This window comes from Physcomitrium patens, chromosome 13, assembly GCF_059467195.1.
Source record: "Physcomitrium patens ecotype Gransden chromosome 13, ASM5946719v1, whole genome shotgun sequence".
NCBI classification, from domain to species: domain Eukaryota; kingdom Viridiplantae; phylum Streptophyta; class Bryopsida; order Funariales; family Funariaceae; genus Physcomitrium; species Physcomitrium patens.
This window is the reverse complement of record NC_143422.1, coordinates 14,251,479-14,274,497: the sequence shown is the minus strand read 5'-3', so window position 1 is coordinate 14,274,497 and position 23,019 is coordinate 14,251,479. Positions and strand designations below refer to the sequence as shown.

Below are 23,019 nucleotides of genomic sequence, written 5' to 3'. Positions count from 1 at the left end.
ATTCCGCAGTCAATAGAGTCAGTACATTGGAACCAGATTTGGGTGGTTGTCATATGTCAAATAATACAAGATATTTAGATTAAGAGAAGACAATTAAATCAGAGGTTATTGAAGACCCTGTGTGTCAATTCATTAATGTGAGCACCAATGAAACGCCATAGCTAATTAAAATATATGTCAATATTATTGATACAGAATTGGATGCTTTGAAATAATTTTTTGTCCATCACAAATCTGCCTTTGCGTGGTCGTATACGGATTTGAAAGGGATTCCAGTTGACATGTGTGAGCACCAGATTATTTTGGAGGAGGGTGTTACGCTAGTTTGTCAAAGACAACATCGGCTTAACCCAAAATATTCCCTTTTAGTAAAAGAGGAATTGGATAAACTTCTGGACGTGGATTTTATTTATCCTATTCCACATAGTGCATGGATGTTGCCAATCGTGATGGCACCAAAGAAGAATGAAAAAATCAAGATATATCAAGATTTTCGAAAGTTAAATGTGGCCACCAAGAAAGATTACTTCCCATTACCTTTCACAGACAGTAAGGGTAACCTATTGTCATTATCACCAAGTAGTAAAAGAATAGGAGTGGGGCACCAGTTAAAGTCATTCTGTGGTGTTGTTTTGGGTTGGATGGAGTGCCATTTTCTTGTATTTCTTGTATTTTTGAGAGTAGTAGTTCCAGTTAAGAGTTAACAGTGAGGAGTCGATCACAAGTGTTGATTGAAGATGTTCCAGAATAGATGAGTCAGTAGCAACAATTGGAACTTTGGGATGCTCAGATCTTGAAACTAGAGGCTCAAGTCTGTGTATTGGATGAATATAATGAAGATCTATCAAACTAGTTGAAGAAGGAGCCGATGGATGGACTGGAGGATGAAGAAGAAGATTTATAATTGGAATCAAATTTGGTCGAACCTACATTCGATACTGCGGAAATTGATTAATTAGATGGTGCAGAGGAACTAGTAATTTTGTAGAGTTTTGTTAGATAATTTTTAGATAGGTATCAATTGAGTGTTTGCGAGGACACTGCACAGATAAGAGTGAGACTATGTAGAATAGATATTAATTCATTTTTGAAAGATATTGATAAAATATATTAATAGTCCATATAATAAGAAATTCAGAAAGACGGATGAGTGATTTAGTTCTTAAAAGTGATTAATTATAGAATTACGATTAGAATCTGGAGAATCAGGAGAAAGTATATAAGAGTTGTAGAAGTTAATTAAGGTGCCATCGCTGTGATAGTTGTGAGCCGGGGGTAAGCTTGGTGCTACCTCTTTTCTTTTGTTTGTTATTTTCTTTGAATAAGAGGATTGAGAGTTTTTGAATATTGTGAAGTAAATTATGGAATGGAAATGTGATTGGTATTATTTGAGAAGAAGAAAGATTGAATGCTGAAAGCTGATTGTAGTTCAGCAGAGAGAATGAGTCTGTGTTTGTGTGAAACACCGTAATGTGAATGGCAGTTCTGTGTGAAGAATTCGAGTGATTGGAATGAGGGTAATTGTGTGCTGAAAGTTGTGAGGGCGCAGTATTACAATTGGAGATTATGAGGGTGAATATATTCGTAGAAATAGCAATTATTGATATGACTGAATTACTGTAAGGAAGAAACCGATAAGGTGAAGGAGGAGATTATAGTTTCCTTGTGTGTTCAGATATTGGAAATAGAGACGATACATTTAGGAGGTAATTGATTATGTGACCCTAACATGAATGCTTAAGCAACTAGTCATTTCCCATGTTTGAATCCCCCTATACGGATTTATTCCTATTAGATTAATTTGGAATAAGTAAAACGAGCAATCACACTTCTCTTTATTGCACAATTTTTTAGCACAGACTTTAAACTTCATTGTTGACTTCTTCTGTAGGTGTATAAATAATACTTCTGTAATTCATATTAAAAACATGTGAGATTTCTATCCTAAAAATGTTCACAAACTCAATAGTTATAAATCTATTATTATTTTTGCTAAAAGTAGCATCTATAATTTCTTTTATAAAAAATTCAAAAAAATTTATAAATCAAATTAAAAAAAGATAATCTTCAACCTCTAATACTAAATAAAAATATCCATAAAAAAAGATATTCTATTCACTTTAAGAAAAAATTTAATATTAAAAAAATAAAAAATAAATTTAAAGATAGATAATTTTCTACTTTTAATATATAAAAATAAAAGTAAAGTAATTTACTCACTTCTAAAATAATACAAGAACAATGAATTAATACTATTTTCAAATTATCAACAATACTAATCACAACAAATAAAATCTTAATATTCTTTGATGTCACTCAAAAAGAATAGATATCTATTCAAAATTAGTATAATATTAAAATTAGAATGGCTATTGCTAAAAAAAAGAAGACTAGAAACTCTTAAAACAAGACTAAAGACTATAGAGATATTAATAAGAATGAAGAAGGTTTTATTTTTGCCTCCATATATACTAACTAATTAAGAAATTCATGGCAACATTTTATAGGACTTCCAACATATGTCCAACTTGAAAGACATGTGTCTAACTTGCAAGATAAGTTTCTTATATGTATACCACATGGTTAGCTTGCACCATAAGCTATCAACATGTGCAATGCATGGCTAATTTATTGGTCAAGTTTCTAACCTACAAATCAACTATAAACACATATAAAGTCAAATCTATGTCTATAAAGCTTCTAAAAAGTTTTTCTATAAGATATTATCAAATCTATTTATATTTAGCTTCTATCTAAAACTTCTTATTTATATATATATATATATATATATATATATATATGACAAATATAGAATATATATGATATAAATATCTTTATTGTTAAAGATCTAAATATAATCTTATTAATAGATCATAAGATATCATAAGAAATATACTTATTGAAAAAAACTATTAACAAGGTATTTATGACAAAATGGAAATAAATGAATAAACAAATAAGACTTGTTGTTATATTGTAATATTATTTAATAATAAAAATATGAAAAAAATAAATTTTAAATTATTATCATATCATCTTAATTCAAAAATGATTCAAGACATTTAAATAAGGCATAATAAAAGCCTCTTAATTTATTTTGATTGTCTTATTGTCTATTAAGTTAAAGTTAGTTAGTAAATTTTCTTTCAAGTTTGCATTTATTATTAAAATCTTTCTATTACTTTAGAAAGATTATAAAATAATAAAAATAAAAAAGATTAGATTAATAGTTGATATAAATGACTCTTTTATAAAGCTAAGTATAGGATTGTGCTAAAAGAATCTAAGAATTGGTTGAATTGATACTTAAAAGATAATTGTTTGTGACTCATTGTTAAAATCAGAACCTCAAGTACTAAAAAGGTTGCTTAAGACAAAATATAGGGGCATTTGGAAATTGACATGTAGAATTAACAGGATAACTTTAAGCTTTTCTTAGATGCAAAATATTTTTTAAATTTGGTTTTAGAATGAATTTAATAGAACTATTGAAATTCTTGATTTATATTGGAAAATAGGAATTTATATAATAAAATTAAAACTATCTTTTTTAGCTTGCTTATGCATTTTTAGCAACATCTATGGATAAAATTTCTTAATTGTATGATTGATTGTTTGTAATAGATATGTGTAAAATTTCATACTACTATAATTAAATAATACAAAAGATATCTAATTATAAATTTGAAGTCATACTAGATTTAAAGTATTTTTGGATTTCTTAGGATTTTTGTGATATTTCAAGATTTTCTTGTTAGAATGACATAAAACTTAGTACATTGTTAAAAACCTTCATAAACAAGCTACAAATCAAATTTGAAAAAAAGTTAATAGTTGAAAAAAAAGAAAATGCTATTGGAATTCCTTCATAAACTTACAAGTTAGCAATTAAAGAATATCAATGTGATATTTGTTCTTTTTCACACAATTTATAAGACAAATTGAGCTAAATATTTGTAGACATATAAAAGGCTTATAGCAGTATTAATTTGCAAAATTTCATGCTATTTAAATGATCACATTGAGAGCTATGTCTTTCTAAAGTTTATTGATTAAGATTAGGCTTTGCAAGAAAAATTTGAAGTTGCAAAAAGATAAAAGCAACAAAGAAATTAGAGTTTTTACATGATTATAGTTATTAAAAATAATATTTTGAATAATTTGTATAATAATTAAAATATCTTGAGTTAGAATTAGAAAATATTATTCTTGATTAGCCAAAAACTTTTAAAATTTCTTAAGTAGTTGCAAAATTTAATTTTACTTTCTACAACTAAGTGCCTATTGTACTTCCAAATATGACAATACATAATATAACACTGCTTGCTTTGGATAGCATAATGATTTCAAAATTTATTACAAGAGATGAAAAAATTAATAGTAATATGTGTTAGATTGTTATTATCAAATGTGATATTTCTACTTTTATATAAAACACTTAAAACATCAAGCTTTAAAAAAACACTCTTGTAATTAGCCAAATCTACTATAAACTTATTAAAAATAGAAGACTAAATAGAAACAAGTTGCTTATTAAAGATATAGATCTTATCTCTATTTTGGCATTTTATATGTAATTATAGTGTGGACTTTAATAATTGGATCCATTAGCAAGTCATGTTCAAGTTCTTAATCTTAACACTCTTTTCACATTATCATCTGAAATATAACCATAATTTTTGTGATAAAAGAGTCTAAGATCTTTAAAATATTATTTGACTTGTATTTGGTTTTTATATAGTAAAAGTAACTCATGGGTATGTTAAAAACCTTGATGGTATGAAGACACAAGAGTTATGTATTTTAATCTTCTTTAATTGAATCATATAATAGAAAATATCAAATTACTTATAAAAAACTTTAAAAAGAATATTATTAAAAAAATAGAATAAATTTTTGTATATAATTAATATTTATCAAATAAAAATATAAAAAGATGAAAATTTTAAAGCAAGTTATTTGATTAATGGCACTAATTAGATTATTAAAGGTTATAAAAACATGACAAAGAAGTTACATGACAAAGAAGTTACAAGACAAATAAGTCAATTGTGATAGAATATAGGCTTACAAAAAAGGTAATTTTTGAAATTTTTTTAAATCTAAAAAAACAACTTAAAGACTTATTTTTTATTAATAGAAACATAAATTTTTGATGAGATAGTTAAAGATATGGAATTAGGATTTTGATCCAAATTGAAAAAAAGTAATATTAAAATTCTAAGGGCCAAAAATAAAAATATATTAGAATAAAAAATAAGAAGTGACATGGTTCTTTTAAATCATCTTTGAAAAGAACTTTTAATTCATATTACTCCTCTTTTTAGTTAAAAATCCTACTATAAATTTATTATATTTTATTTTAAAGATCTTATATTTTTAAAAATAATCTTTAATAACAAGAAAAATATTAAAATAGATATTTTTATAGAATAAAGAAGTTTGTACAATTTTACAACGTTTTTTTGTTAAAAACAAGAATATATTAGAGATAAAAAATAAAATAAAATCCAAGATAAAATTAGAGACTATCTGTGTCATTAAAAAATAAGAAAAAAAACATTTTCTATCACTTTCTAATATATATATATATATATATATATATATACAGATTTTATTCTAAAATATGTTAAAAACAATGTATCTCAACTTTATACTGCAAAGCAATAGAAAATGTATCATTCAAGGTTTTGTAAAAGATTTCAAAAGAGGTGTTAATAAATAAAGAGGTGTCAAAAGAGAAGGCCATAGATTTAGATGGTGAAGGAATGGAATTCTTTCAATATTATTAAAGCATCATTGATAAATACTAATTTACAATGTTAAACAATGCTATAGAAAAGGGAGAATTTCCAAGGGAGGTAGTTAGAGGCAGTATAGTCTTTTTACATATAAGAGGAGATAGGGCCATATTTAATGATTGGTGACCCATCACATTATTCAATACTTTATATAAGATTTTTGGAAAAATATTCTAAAAAAGCTTTAAAAAATCTGAATGGAATTTATTCATGTAAATCAAATTTTTGTTTCCTGTTAAAATATTTTTTAGAGAATACCATCACTATTCAAGAAAAAATCAGTTGAGATAACAACTTTAATTAACCTCTCTTGCTTAAAAAATTGGATTTTTTAAGCAGGCAATAAGAATGTATAGAAAATTTTGTTTAAGGCTATAAGAAAAATAGAACTTTATTTTAAATTTATATATATATATATATATATATATATATGTGTGTGTATATTACGACTTATTTATCAAAGTAGAAACATTGATAGGTATTGATGAAAAGAGAAAAATATTTTTAATTAATATACATTGATCTTGTTAATTAAAAGCATTGTTCTACTTGATCTATAATTATTTCTCATCAAAGATAAAATTCTCAAATTGATTTTTAAAAAAGAGATTATTTAAAATAATATTTATAATCTTAAATCATTAAAAAAAAAAAAATTCATCAAATTAAAAGCAATATGAAAAAAAACCAATTATTAATATTTAAGTGAAAGAATCATTGATGGCTAAAATAATTAAAATCTTTTAAGAATTTAAAATAGGATTTTGGTTTAAAAATCAATTGATAAAAATCTATTATAAATTATTAAAAAAATTAAGAATCAATTCTTACATTGACAAATTTTTATAGTTATCAAGGACAAGAAATCAAGGAAGGCAAATAAATAAGTAAACATTTTATTAAAAAAAGGTGAAAAAATAGAAATAAGAACATATATATATATATATTTATATATATATATATATTTATATTTATATTTATATATAAAATAAATTAGAATAGCTATTGCCAAAAGACAAGAAAACTAGTAACCCTTGAAATTAGAATAGAAGCAAGAAAAGAATTATTAAGAAAGAAGAAAGATTCAATCTTGCTTCTATACATACTATCTACCTAAGAGCTATGTGGAAACATTCTACAAGACCTCCAATATGTGTCCAATTTGTGAGACATATGTCTTAACTTACAAGATGAGTTTCTTATATGTGCGCTACATCGTTAGCTTGTATCACAAGCCAACAATATGTACAACATGTGGCTAACTTAATGGACAAGGATTCAAGCTATCAATCACTTTTAGACATGTATGAAGATGAAACCACATCTATCAAGCTTTTGAAAAGCTTATCTAAAAGATATTATGAAATCAATTTATTTTATTTACTTCTATTTATTCATATTACCTAAGTAACTATTAGAATAAATATGTATATCTATGACAATAGTTTGTTATAGGTGCAAAATTCTAAGAAAAAAACATATAAATCATTAAATATTTTTTTATGTATTAATATTATTTTTTAAAAAATATTTATAAATTTTTTTATAGATTGGATAAAAAAATATATTATTAATGTATTAAAAATTTTAATGTAATAAATTACATTATAATTATAAATAATAATTTATTATATTTTAATTTTATTATTATTATTATTTTTAATTAAAACACAAAAAATATTGAAGAAAATAAAAATATATGTAATAAATATTTTATATAATCTCTAATCTTTAATCCTTATAAGAGTAATTTAAAATATTTGTTATAAATTAGATATCAAGAACATAAACCTTAAAGAACCAAAAATTCAATATATTCTTATGTAACTCTAAAAGACTAGGTAATCATTCAAAAATGGTATAATATTAAATTAGAATGGCTTTTGCCAAAGATAAGAAAACTAGAGTCTCTTGAAACAAGATTGTAAACAAAGAAAGACATTGACAATAGTGAAGAAGGCTTCACTCTTACCTCTATATATACTATTTAATTAAGAGCTTTGTAGCAATATTTTATAAGACTATCAACATATGTCAAATTTGCAAAACATGTATCTAACTTCCAAGATAAGTTTCTTATAGGTACACCAGATGGTTAGCTTATATCACAAGCTATTAATATTTGCAACAAGTGACTAACTTTTTGGCAAAATTTCTAATCTACCAATCAACTATAAATATGTATAAAGTCAAAGACATGTCCATGAGGCTTCTAAAAAGCTTTGCCACAAGATATTATCAATTCTATCTACATTTATCTTCTATCTAATTCTCTTTATCTTGGTAGATATATATGTTTATGACATTAGGTAATAAAAGAGAATCATAATTGTATTAATTGCTTTAATATTTAAGTGGTTTATCAGAACCTTATATCTAGATGAGTCCAATCTATAAATTCTTTTGCATCACCATTTGATACAAACAATTTTTAGAGCATCATATATTTAAAATTAAAATTTTAAATAAATTTTTAATTCCAAATTATAAATAAAGAACAAATTCTAAGATATGGCTTAAGATAAGATGTGCATAGTCTACAATGGTCTTTAAAATCCAACTATCTATTTTTATAATAAAATATATAATTTATTTTTATTGACAATTATATCATCTTTAAAAGAGTAGCTTATATATATATATATATATATATATAGAAATAAAATTGATTGAAGATATGTAAAATATACAAATAAAACGATTTATAGTAAGATAAAAAATTAAATTTTTAATTGAAAAAAATAATTTTGGTATTACTTGTCAAATTAATATCTAAGATCGAGATGTTTCTTATTAGAAGAAAGACTATTATTCCTTCAATTTGATGATTATATTAGAATATATATATATATATATATATATATTAAATAAAGTTATATACTTCAAATATGTTTTTAATATAAAGGCATATTTACTCTCTATTAATGTGTAAATATGGTTTTTAATTTCTTAATCTAAGAATATTAAAATATATAGAGTAGGAGAAAAATTAGTATATTATATCTTAATAAGATTTTAAATAAACTACATTCAATAATTGCAAATAATTTTTATAACATAAGTATCATATAAGATTTTTTTGAGATTATTTGAGTAGTTACTAAAATAAAATCTTAAAAAGATACCATATTATTTTTTATAAAAATTAAAATTACTTTTTCAATAAAAATTGATTCTATAATTAAAAAAATATTATTTCTATTACTAGAAATAAAAACCTTTTTTGTTAAAAATATGAGTAGATTAAATAGAATAAGACCTTCCAATATATTATAAGTTTCATATACAAAGTAGTATCTAACTAATTAATTGAACTTATATTTGAGTATAATTATTAGATTTTTTTGTACCTCTCAGAGATTGACATTATGATTAAAATATTATTAAGTTTAAAAAATCAATTATTATTTAATCATTTCTTCTTTTAAATACTTTGCCTAGATATTTTTATGGAAGCCTTTATAAATATATTATAGCTTGTTTTATTATATTTTAATTATCCAATATAAATATTTTATTGAATTATTTTATAATTTTCTTATTTAAACTCGGTTTTTTGTATTATATAATAATTTTAGTATTGCTACTTTATTATATCGTCTTATTTTCTACAAATTATTTTAAATATATATATATATATATATATATATATAAATATAGTCACTTAAGTTCATCAATAAATTCTTTTATAGACTAGTAAGTATTAACATATGCATCACAATAAATTAAACTACTAATAAGTTTGTTGGTAGTGACAATATTTAAAGTTGGATCCACTTTACAAGTTTAGAACTTGACATTGCATCATGTAGGATCTTGCTTTATCCAAACTATTTATTTTAGAATAATATCCAATAATATCTAAACTAATAAAATTTATTATAAGTACTTTTTTTTAGTTTATTTTATTTTATTTCATTTATTATATAAAATTATTTTAATATTATTAATTTATTATTTTTTATATTTTTTATAAAATAAATTAAATTTTAAAATGTGTGCCTAAACATATTAATGATCATTACGAAGCACTTAATATCTATAACTATAAAAAATATTAAATCTAATCATTGAACTCTTTTAGAAGGTGAATAATATTAATAATCTTATCAATATGTGTCAATATTTGCTTCCAATAATAATAGTAATATTGTTATTAATTCTTAACTTTATACTTTATAATATTTAGAGATTGATTTTTATATATAGATTGAATCAACTGTATTAGAATTTAAAATTTTAATTTTTTGTCTTCAAGTTTTGGTCTTAATTTAATACTTCGAATTATATTTATATAAAGCTTATACTTAGTATTTTTGTCTATTTTCCAAGAAATTTGAAAATTAAAAGATAAAGGCTGCAAATTTTTTTAAGATCTTGTTTTAAATAAGTTGTTAGTGGTAGTAGTTAAATAATTTAGTAAACTAAAGGTGGTTTAGAAGAACAAATCAAACAAAGAGATTTACACTAATAAGATATGAATAATAGAAGACAAGTTGGAAATATCCAATCGTCATGGACATACATATTTACCTTGATAATTATCTAGATAATAAGAATAGGTAGAAGTAAGTCAAAGTAGATAAATATGATAATATCTTAAGGAAAGCTTCTTAGAAGCTTCATAGATGCTGTTTTGCCTTTATACATGTCTATAGGTGATTGGTAGGTTAAAAACTTGGCCAACAAGGAGGCCATGTGTCAACATGTTAACTACTTGTAGTAAAAGTTGGACACATGGCACACACCTAGGAAACTTGCCTTACAAATTAAACATGTGTCGTGCAAGTTGGACGTGCATTAGAGGTCCTATAGCATGTTGCCACGTATTTCTTAGTTAAGTAGTACATATAAAGGCAAGAGTGAGGCCTTCTTCACTCTTGCCAACTCCTTTCTTGTTTTTAGTCTAGTTTCAAGAGACTTATGTTTTTTAGTCTTTGACAGTAGTCATTCTAGTTCTTCCTTAAATATACATACTTTCTTCTATTTTTTCAGTTTTCTTTTGATACAGATTCCACGTGTTTATATATCTTCTTCTAGTTTATATCCTTGACACCAATCCATACAAGAACTAGATATTTTTGTATTATGTAAAATTTAACTTAAAAATGCATTAGAAATTTGGCTATAAAAAAAATTGATCTTACCTTGAATTAGAATTTATAATCTAAAATAATACATAAGAAGTTTTAAAATATATTTTTGGAAAACTTGAACAACTTAAATAAACTTCTAATTATCCTAAATATATCCAATCAATCTTAAAATAATCCTAAATATTTCCTATCACATACTAATCAACTCCAAATAAATCCCAAATAATTCTCAATAATCTTGATTAAATTTTTAATAAAATCCTAATTTATCTATAAAAATATATATATATATTAAAAAATTAATATTTTAAAAAAAATCATAGAAGAATCTTAAATAAATCCTAAAAAAGTATCAAAGTAATCATAAATAAATTCTAAAATAAATCTAACAAATTTCTAGCAACCTTAAGAAAAAATTTAAGTAAATCATAGTTGATTCCTAATCAAATTATATGGTAAGTTTTAAACCTCATTTTTCATTAAAACAACCATTGGTTTTAATTTTATATATATATACATATTTCTAATTGATAATAAGAACTTTTTTTGAAGAAAATAAAAATTATCAATTAGAAGAAAATGCACTTAATCTATTTAGATATTAATTGTCCACTTGGTTGAAATTAGATCCTAAGGCACAAAATTATGCATTTACAATAAGTATGGATTTTTTTTGTCAATTGAAGAGCAAAATTAAAGAGTGGATGTGATAGGTTTTTTTAAGGATTGATGAGGGTTTCTATAATTTTGAGCAATTTTCTAATTAGATAATTTTTTTGTTTTAAGTAATTTGCAAATGAAGTAAATTATAAGCTCAAATATTGTACCTTCCAAAAACTATTTACATCCAAAGTACCAGAATTAACTATATAATCAATTTAATATTTTTAGATAATACTAAAAATTATGGTTTATCTTGCTAAAATTCAAACTTTAAACAACAATGTTAAATTGATGCTTAAAGCTTTTGCTAACTTTTTTTGTTGAACAATTGACATTATTACGTCTATATCTATCATATACTTTTGGATAAAAATGCTTGTCTATATTTTTATCATTATTTCTTATGATATTCTTTTTACTAGTTAAAAATTCTTAAAACTATAGTGATTTTATCATAAGCTTGGTCTGATTTATTTACATGAAAGAAAATAAGCAATTTAAATTGTCAATGCTTTGTTTAACTAGACAAATCTTTAGACCTTCTTGTTTGCAAATAGATGGAGCTGCAATATATCTTTAATGTATTATACACGGCTATAGTCGTAAAAGTATTTTCTACAAAGCTTTTTTTGCTTCAAAATAATAATATTTATTTATTTATTTATTTATTATAATACAAAAAGTACTGAATTTATTTTTATTTTTATTTTCAATACTAAAAATTTTAAATATAAAACTATATATAATAAAAAATATGTATACTTATATATATAGATATATACTTATTTTTTTAAGTTTTGAATCAATTTTTAAATATCTTCTTATTATAGTATATTATATCAATTTTATTTTGGATTTTAGATACATTTTATCATTGATTTTTTTTAATATATTTTAATTATTATACACAGATTTTGAAAGTGCACACATACTTAAGGAATTTGACACTTTGTTTTTATTTTCTTACAATAAAAAAATCTCAAATCTCAAAAAATAAATAAATAATTTTTTTTCTTAAAAAATAATAATATGTGCTTGTATTCTTTCTTTTAAATTTAAGAGTATTAGTAATATTTGGATTTTATTGAGAGGCTCGTATATATGGATTATATAAATCTAAAAGAACATTTTTTTTTTCTTGAAAATGAAGAATGGAGTTACCTTTATATTATGAAATTGATTTGGATTGATTCAATTGGATATAATTATTTTTATAGGTCATATAAAAAATAATAATCATAATAATAAATTTATAAGACTTTTATCATGAAATAGAACAAATCATAGGATAACGAAAAAACATTCTATGTATTAGAATTGACATCACTATTAAGTAAAATTTAAGAATTCCACAAGATGGACTCATAACCTGCAAACACATAAAAAAAACCCAACTTAAATAATAACAATTTTTTTCCTATTTTGCACTCACATCTATATTATTGTGGGTGTAAGGACATAAACAACTTTACTTTATACAATCCATCACCTAATTGATGCAATAGATAAATCTTGTATAATATCAAAATAACAAAAAACAAAACAAAAAACCTTGAGTTGGTGGATATCAATCTTATACACACTTATATGAGGTGTACTTGTTGCATTAGGTTAAGTTAAGTTTAATTGTTACAACCCATCTTACGCCCTATTACTTGTTACAGAGCGGACAGTATTGGTGTACCTCTCTCTGTATGGGTCGCCGCAACCAGTGTGAGGTTGAAACTTGGGTATATTTACACACCTAACCATGCGGCAGGCTTCGTATGTACAGTGAAACCTGTCCGAGATCCTCTCTATAAGGACTTATTCTGGCTGTGTATCTGAACCAATCACTCAACCACTCCATGTCTAAACGACAGCATCTTCGTGTCAATGCTCTTTTCACTCGCTCAACGTGAGCTCATGGAATCGAAGTCTGAACACCAGAGAGTTACTGAGTCACGAGAGTGGTACATTGACATGTGAATGTGTAGACTGACGTTTCTGGGTGAAGCGAATGTGCGTAAGCCCATCACTTACATCCAATAAAGAGGGTCGTCGACGCAGCAACTGAGTCATTATAGATTCTATCGTATCTAAGTTGCTGACATGCGGATAGTGAAGCTGTAGACCGAGCTGGATCTTTCAACGGAAAGACGGGGTAGATCATGGACGGTTTCCATGGTTGCGTTGCAGTTGATGGTGGTGGACTTATGCAGATGATGGAGTTCGAGGTGTCATGCGATGTCAGATCAACTGCCATTAACTGATAGATATCCAGCTGTCTAGACTGGTGCCAATCAAGCTTCTTCACGAATAGTCTCGTTGGTATCTGGAATGTGGTGTTTTTTTTTGCTTCGTAGCATAAAGTAATAAAGTATTGAAAAGAAACTTTATATCTCGTTGGTCCTGATAGGACGAGACAATCCGTCTCATGCGGTACTAGAACTCGCATTCACTGTGCCTGAGTCTCAATCTATGCCAATTTTGTGAGACGGTAATCTCTGAGACACTGGAATCACTACCACAAACCGACTCATCCGGGCACATGCTCACCACATCTAATTCTGGACCTTGGAATACATGCATAGAGTTTCCCGTTTGTGTTTGATTCGGCATTCAAATTTAGAAACTATCTCACAAAATGCTTTTCACAATGCTATCAACCAGCTTAACTTGCACACTCCCCCCCCCCCCCCCCCTTATGCCTTGTCTTCATCATCATCTATTTTAAACCTCAGTCTGCACGATTTGGAATAACACATATATCTCATATAAAGTATTGCGCTCGTCGGAGTGAACTCTTATCTGAGAGAAATGAAGACCTTGAATAGCAACCGGGATGATTCAACTGAACTTGAGTTCATGAGAATATCTTCGAGCAAGTTGCCAACTGGTGGTGCATCGTTGCACCTTTTCTTAGAACCAGGAATTTGACCGCGGAGCTCTTCATGAAGATAAGATTCTGTAGAAGTGCATTCAGTCCCTTTGACTCTGAAAGCTGTTGTTTCTGCACACTGGCAGAATCCAATGGATGTTTCATTCTCCTTCTATTGTTCACATTTCGAATCATGGTTGTAACGAGGCAGCAGAGGAAGGAAGTAGCTTCCAATCTAGGTTATTAAGGTAAAGAAGATGAAGAATTTTCTAATCAAGGATATTCGGGGGCTTCAAAAGAGGAAGGAAAGAATTTTTGAAGAATCCAAGTGACCAAATGGTTGCAAGTCGATTTTCTCACTGGTGGTGTTTTCTTATCATTTGGCAGTCGAGAATCTCTGAGATGAAGTTTGGAGATTATGCTGTGGTTGTAACAAGGCTTTATTTTTGTCATTGGATAGCAAGTTTCCTTTCAACTTCCACCATGTTGCATTCTCTGGCTGAATTCTAAATATAAGGCTTCTATTCATTGCCACTGATAACTTCTATCATGAGATATTGCCAAATATTATTCTTCTTGCTGTTCGGGTTGAATTTAAGAAAAGGACAAAAAACAAAAAAGAACAAAATCAAAATCAAGATGAAAATCAACTTAACTTATACAAGGTTATATTTTGTATTCTAATTTAAGTTGCTTATTGTGCACATTAAGCAACTTAAATTAGAATACAAAATAAATAAATCATGTTATATGTGTAATGTTATATATATGTATATATATATATATATATCTAATTTAGAAGCATGAATTTTCAATAATTTTTTAAAGAAATTTCCAATAATTTTTCAACAAAATATAACCTTGTATAACAACCTTGTATATGAATTTGTTGAAAAAGAAAACTTCCAATAATTTTTTTCTAGAAAGAACTAATACTTAATTTTTTATTCATAAATAATCTTCTATTAAAATTATTATACTATATATATATTGACATATAATAAAGATCTTGAAGGATTGAAATATAATTGGAAAGCATAATAGGATTTCTGGAAAATTAATCATTATTGTTTTGACACAATTTTTTTATTTAGCAATAGAATTTATAACAATAGATTAATTATATCTATTCATTCTAAAATTATATAAATATACACATGCTATTATGTATATGTGTGTATATAGATATATATATATATATATATATATATATATAAATTTATTTTAAAAGTTGCTATTATATATATATATATATATATATATATATACACATACAGATATTCAATCATGTTGCATGTAATTTTTATTGTATTGTAATGCTATTTATCCCCGTCAAAAATAATTTATTTGTATTTTATATATATATATATATATATATATATATATATATATATATATAATACAAAAAAGTTATATATTTATTTACTTATTTATTGTGGATTTTCTTTTTGTGAAGTAGTCTTGTGTTCAAATATTTTATTGTATTTTTAAAAATTGGAGAATAAATTTATACTTTAAAAATAATTAAACCAAGTTTACATCTTTAATTTTTAAATTTATAGCATGTTTATATTTTGGATTCCTACTCAACTATTATATCACATTCTATTATATTAAAGCCTTTTTAATCTATATTTTTAAAAATTATCTAATTATTTATTTATCAACTTTTTTTAGATAACTTTATATATTAGACCATGATAATAAAATAATATATTATTAAATAAAACATACCAAATTTCCCATTTTTATTCAAAAAATTATTGCACAAGAAGAAAAAAAATAATTGCATAATTTTTTAAGTACATATATTTTAAATAATTAGAAAACTACATTTCAATATATTAATAGCCTTATAAGTGGCTTCTAAAGCCAAAAGAAAAAGAAAACTCAAAATTCATGCTTCTAAATTATATATATATATATATATATATATATAACATTACACATATAACATGATTTATTTATTTTGTATTCTAATTTTTTTTACTACATAGCTAGCATTTTTGTACAAAATCACTACCGTATACACCATAATAAAGACCTAATCATGCATATAAATCAACAACTAAAATCCAAATAAACAACACATAGAAAAACTGCAAAATTACTAAATACTCTTCCTTGGTGTTTTATTGCCATGCTCAACCAAACAACGCCTCATGAGACAAAAACCGTAATTCCATGGTATTTGTACAACATAAAAAGAGATACGTGATAGTCAATTCTCGCAACTCACTAGTTTATTATCCTCACTCCTCACAAGACCTGACGAAGACGACAATGTAACGAACGAAACCTGGTGATTGACGACGACTGGACGGAAAGTTCAGTCGGCGTGGTGGTTCGGCAAGCTGGCGTGCAGTTGGCGATGGAGCAGCAGCACGAGGCCGCGTTTGAGCAGCGCTCCGATCGAAGCCCCGCTCGCTCGCTCGCTCGGCGCCTCATTCCTCCAACTGCTGCTTAATTGCTTCTTTACCAGCACCAGCTCTAGCACTGGGCGTGGGTTTCCGTAGGCGCAATCTGTGTTCACCTGAATCTCTGAAACCAGAGATCCCCCCCCCCCGCGCGGGATGCCCCGTATTCCTCTACGCGTGCTCTAGAGCTCCCGTGCCGCAGCGTCACACGCCTCGTGTTGGGAGATCCTGTTGTGCGTTGGTTTGGCTCTTGGGGAAACTCCCTTCCTAAATTTCGAAATAATGTGATATGGGTTGGAACTCGGTAACGATCTCGTGTGACCATGCTCCTGCTCGGCATCCCCCGTGGGTCCAGATTACTTGGAGCCTCTTTATTTACTTTCTAAAACGGTGTCCAGTTCAGAATATCGTGGGACCTCTTTTGGAATGTTGTGGTTTATCGACATTTACTTTCTAATTAATATTTGCTTTCTAATTAATATTTCTTTTATAGAAAAGCGAGGGAGGAGGGGTGTTGTGGTGTTGTTTTTAGAGGAGCTCTCCGCTTACCGCTAAAGGATAAGTTTTGTCGTATTTCATCTCAGGACACATCTGGTGAAATGCGACTCCTACACATTCATGACGGGGTTATTGGTGAGGTGCAGTCTTGGTGGACTCAGGATGCTGGTCATATGATTGATTCGCCTGCTTTTGTCGTCGTTTGGGAGTCTTTAATTTTCCTTGTTGAGTCTTCAAACTTGCTGCATCTTCTTCCCTTCGCGCGGGACTTTCCTTGACGGGATTCGGGGTTCGTAGTTGAGGGGGAAGAAAGGGTATGAAATACTTCGGAAGTTTAGGCTTAAATTATAATGCTGGATGTTGCATTGAATTTGACCGGTTGTTAGAAGTTTGATAAGTCTATGTGAATTTAGAAGAGGTATCACTAGTGTCTCACACTTTGTTCATCGATCAAGAAGAGGGGTCCTCAAACTGTCTTGCGGTCGAGAGGTTTATCAGGAATCCGATGCGCAGCTTTTGCTCGTACTCTTCAGGCAATCGGCAGATGCTGAGATTTTCCTTAGAGCTTCTTGATTGTTACACCGCAGGAACAGGCAGGAACAATTGTGAACGTAATCTGACAACCATGCCAACTCCCTCCTCCATGGGGTGCGAGCTTTCCGAGAATGTGTAGAGTATCATGTTCGTAGTTGATCGACCAGTATAGGCTGTATAGTCGTTGCCATGGTGTAATGCTGAAGGAGACTAGAACACAGGGGTGAACAGAAATTCTATTTTCTGATCACACTTTTAGTTTTTTGAGGATTGGCACCTCAGCATGGCATCCCTGGAGAGTTTAATTCATTTGCAAAGCTTGGGGCTAAGGGTCATCGGCGAGCCCACAGCACCGAGGCCCAATGGGATTCAGCAGGGATCTGTCCTTGTCGTCCTGGATGCAAATAAGGCCATATCTCCTGCTGCTATTTACTGGGCGCTTGCGAATGTGGTTCGAAGAGGCGACAGCGTAAAAATTCTAGGAATCATCACTTACGTCGCGAACAACAGTAAGTTCTCGCACTACCTACATGGCTACACAGGATGCGATTCATTGTAGCCAAATTCTTTCTGAGGGTATAGCAAATAATTAAAACAACGGCAGTTGTTAGGTGGTATTAGCACTTGATGGACGTGGAACAGACTTGTCAATCAATAGAGCGCACGCTTGCAAACAGTGTTCATGGTTAAGTTCAGTCACGAACACTGAGCTTTTTAGATTTATGTTTGTGTCAATACCGAACTTTGATCACAACGCTGGCGGTGGCCTAAAACATAAACCTGTAATTCTGGAAATGTCTTCCGTTTGGAGGGATTTTTGGAAGCTTAATACAAGCAGAAGAAACCAGAATTAGGGACCCAGTCCCACTAAGATCTGTGTGAACTATTTGAGTCGACCCGTGACTACAGTGGCCTAGTGTTTGAACCAGCTGTATTCCCCGAGCACATATAACCCAGTCCACTAGTAGCATTCAAGCCACCAGCAGAACAATCTAGGACTAAAGGTCAAATGCAGCACACTTGTGAGGATGTATGTTAGCAACAGCACGAGCCTCGTATTTGAAATTGTCGCCTTTCATTAAAAAAATGTAAGAGTGAGTCTTTTGGCTATCCTCGAACTTAGCACAGGCCGGTATGTTCAGGATTTCAGCGCTTCAGGAATGTCATTAACCACATTTTTTTTGAAATGTGGCAGTGGGGTTCATGGTTCGCGTTGATCAATCGTCTAGAACTGCATTGAATGTCATGGGGCTCCAGTTCGAGATCGCCACCAAGAAGGAGCTCATCTGGAGGACCTCGCACATGAAAGATTGGTGCCTGAGATCAGGGGTATGAAGCCTGTTCATACTTATCTGATTAGTTTGGATTGAAGAGCCACGTTGTCCAGGACCTTTGACTGGGCTTTTTTTTCTACGATTGCAGTTCTTAATCTTATTCTTTTCGTATTCTAAGTTTGATAAAGTAACATGGGTAGCGTAAATGAATGCAGGTGAAGTTGGACATCGATGTGAAAGTCGGAAACAATCCTAAAGTGATTGCTGTCGATGAGGCCAAGTCTATAGGCGCCCTCCATGTCATACTGGAGAAGTGAGCGACGGTTTTGCTTCTATTGCTTGATGTTGAAATCTCCATTCTCCAAAACAACCCGGAGCTTTACCATAGCTGCGTTGTCCTGAATGAATTTTCTCAATCTGATTTCGTTTGTATAAAAAATAATCCCGTGCAGGCACATGAAGAAGGACAGGAAATACTTCATCGACAACCTGAGCTGTTTCGTCTCCCGGCTTTCTAGCAGCGGAGAGGTAGAAACCATTCGCTCCTTTGCAACGAGCAACATGCTTCCACCCATGGCACCTACTACACCAAAGGAATCGACACAAGCTGGTCACCAATCCAAAGCATCCATGGGCTCAAATGTTTCTCACCGTCTCGCGTCGTCCATGTCATCCTCATCGTTCGAACTCGGCGGAGAATCGAGTGACGGAGAATTTAGCTTCCACGAAAGTGATCACCTATCCTCACTTAGTACTTGTGACTCCATGGATCAGCCAATACAATTCCCCATTCGAACGTCTCCGCCGAAGCAATCCCCGAGCCTATGCAACCTGCGCGGGCTAGTTCTTGGGTCTGGTGACATTGGTTACGTTAACAATCCCTTACGCAAACCAACTGTTCACAAATGGCTGAACGAAGACAATCGAATCAACGTGTCTCAGCTACACCATCAAGGGTCCCTCACCCCGAGGACTGAGTTTCTTTATGACCAGCGGCCTCTTACGCCCAGAAGTGAGTTTCTGTCCTTATGGATCGTAGATCTTGCTTGATTCTTTGTTCAAGTTTTGCATCTTCCATCATGAGTTGTGGCATCATTTGTCATATTATGAAGGCAACAATCTGCCTTCAGTTTGTGACGATAGTTTCATGCAATTTCTTAATGGAGTACATTGCTATTAAAATTCATTCATCTCCACCCAGAAAGGAAGAATACAAATTGGATTATACTGCTGGGCAGTGTTTGCAGGTGGCCAACAAATGCATGATCATGTGGGAAACCATGGTTGGATGTTGAATGTAGCCCCCGAATTGAGGCAAAGCAAGATGGGTAGGCACTCACTAACCACAACGTTGCGAACTCAAGCGTCCTTCAACAATAGTTGGAAAAACTTCCGACCACACAAAATGAGCGTGGACCTGCTTTGGCCCCTCATGCATTGGGCCGAGAGTCGCGGATCTGCGGAATCGCGGCCTCAGCAGTATTTGAATACAACTATTTTGGCCTCAATATTGGCCTCAAACAACTCCAAGAACAACTCCCGAACCGCTGTGCGAAGGAGAGTTTCTGTTCAATCAGGTCTCAACTACAGTGACATGGTGGAATCCGATTAGCTGCTTAACTTCTCCAGTCTTTGTAGGTAAATACCAATCACAAACTGCTGCTTCTATTGGCCATTGTTGGATCATTCGTAAGTGTCAGCTTTGATTGATCCCCTAGTACGTCCACCAAAGGAAAGTTGATTTCAAAATGCAGGCTGGGATATGTCTCTTTTCCAGATGTTGACGTGTAAGATACTAATACTGCTGTTTAAATCGTCAGGTAATTGTTTCGATAAACAAGTTTACATTCTGACACCGAATGAAACATGGTTTTTTCTTGGAAAGAATTACTAAGAATGATTCTGCATCGGTTAAAGCAATTCTCGTTCGTTTCGAGGGCCTGCTTAACATCGCCTTCGGCCATTTCCAATGACCCGTGAACTTTTTCACAACATTTCCAGAATGTGTGGCCATCAGACTCCCCGACCACTGGTTGCAGCTACCTCCTTTGAAAGAGGATCTTCCGTCACATTCGAAAACCACAATATTTCGTGGTCGGACAGAAACGAATTTCTGTGGCGAGTTGATGTGTATGTCGGTTGAGCAATATTGTATGTAAATTATGTAACAAGAAGTGATTGTGGATACCTTCAACCACATTCTATATCCTGAAAAATTTCTTCCTATTGAAGTGGACAGAGTTCAACAACTCAAAACTTTCAAGCTTTTCAGTACCCACATCAGGTATTTAATTGTTATCCCACTTAGGTCCGCAACTTCTCTGATAACGTGAGCTAGCTGATTATTTTCGTGGACTCTGATATTAGTGTCAATTCATGTTTTATTGCAGTCTGAATTTTGGGGGCAGGAGCGGCCCTATCTGGTGTGAAGCGAGATGCACAGTTGGGCAAACTTTTGAAATAGTAAGCACTCTCCCTTGCACCGCATTAGAATCTAGAAGTCTCTTACTCAAATTCAAGATGAAGTTGTCAGAATTTTAAGTTCTGGAGAAACTTGGAGTTTACCACAATCTTACGGTTTTCACTTGGTTGTGTTTAGATCAAACGACCAAGCATGGATCAGCACAGCAGACAAGATCGAAGATGGGTTTCGCAACGCCTTCATCTGCGGGTTTGATATATGATGTGCTTATGGAGACTTGCTAATTTTCAGTGATCCATCCAATTCATTGGAGCAAGCCCTCTCTGAGCCTGTCGCTCTGTACAGGACACAATTGAAAGCAGCTCAAGGTAGTAGAATGCTCGGAGACTATGTTGCTGCAGGGGCTCGTAGCAACAACGCAACTTGGTCCCAGCACGATCGACTCACTGGAATAAGCTCAATACACTTCCACATATGGATTGAAGAATTATCTTAGAAGAAGTGCCCAAGTTATTCTGACAACAAGCTGGACTTTTTAAAATTCAATTCCCTACGTGTGAGATTACTAAACAGTTCTCATGGTCCCGCTGCATTGTCGTAGAACTTTTGTAGATAGTTTTGTTCACAATCATACTACTGGTTGGGTTTATTCTATTCACAGTTTGTGTAAAATTATGAAATGGTGTGTGTCCACCAAGGGGCATCATGGGTTCAATGTGTTATCTTATTTTGTAATTTTACTCTTTCATTCTCAAAATAACAACAGTTACGCACACTCTAACAGAATGGAGATTTGAAAGTTACAATGCTCGTTTTGAAAACGGTTAAATATAATGGTATATAAGAATCATAATTATACTTTGTACTTAATGCATAGTAGGTATGTCTCACTTTTGCATCTTGAAGTTTCAATTTATTTCACCTCTTTTATTTTGCATGATATTTGCATAAATGTGATTTTGGATTTAATTATTAAAATATATTTAGAGTGAATTTGAATGTTCTATTATGTTAGATAAGTCTATTATAGCAAAAGAGGACTTTTTTCATTCTTACATTTATGAATTAGATAATATAACCAAACTGTAAGATGCCATGTAATATCACTTTTAAAGACACAAGCTAAGTAATGTGAACAAGCTTCATAAAGTATGAGTCAATACTTAGAAAATGGTACAACTAATGGATAGCAACAAATATGATTGGATGAGAGATCTATTAAGCAATATAAGATATCACTAGACATTCTAATAAAAATATTTCTGTGAATGCAAAAAACACACAAAACAAAAGAAACAAACAAAACAAAAAAAATAAAAAAATAAAAAATAAAATTGTCAAGTAAAATACAACTTACATCTATGCTATAAATAAATAATTAGTCTATTCTTTTAAAAAATAAAAAACGAAAATTTTATTTTAATCAAAAAATTATAATTATTTATGAACTAAAT

The 23,019-nt window shown here is 29.7% G+C and overlaps 1 protein-coding gene across 3 annotated transcripts; it reads left to right on the top strand.

The window, feature by feature from the left end:
* Positions 1–16,799: 16,799 nt before the first annotated feature.
* LOC112290173 (uncharacterized) lies at positions 16,800–22,287 on the top strand. 3 transcript variants are annotated; one of them, XM_024536190.3, is made up of 8 exons: positions 16,800–18,378; positions 19,065–19,198; positions 19,359–19,456; positions 19,596–20,155; positions 20,391–20,781; positions 20,964–21,427; positions 21,534–21,606; positions 21,743–22,287. In XM_024536190.3, the coding sequence occupies exons 1-5, from the start codon at positions 18,153–18,155 to the stop codon at positions 20,753–20,755; spliced, it is 1,383 nt and encodes a 460-aa protein (XP_024391958.1). In that variant the 5' UTR covers positions 16,800–18,152; the 3' UTR covers positions 20,756–20,781; positions 20,964–21,427; positions 21,534–21,606; positions 21,743–22,287. The 3 variants fall into 3 exon arrangements, with proteins under 3 accessions (XP_024391958.1, XP_024391956.1, XP_024391959.1); XM_024536188.3 differs by having other exon boundaries at positions 16,920–18,378; positions 20,382–20,781; XM_024536191.3 differs by having other exon boundaries at positions 17,703–18,378; positions 20,445–20,781.
* The last annotated feature ends 732 nt before the right edge of the window (positions 22,288–23,019 follow it).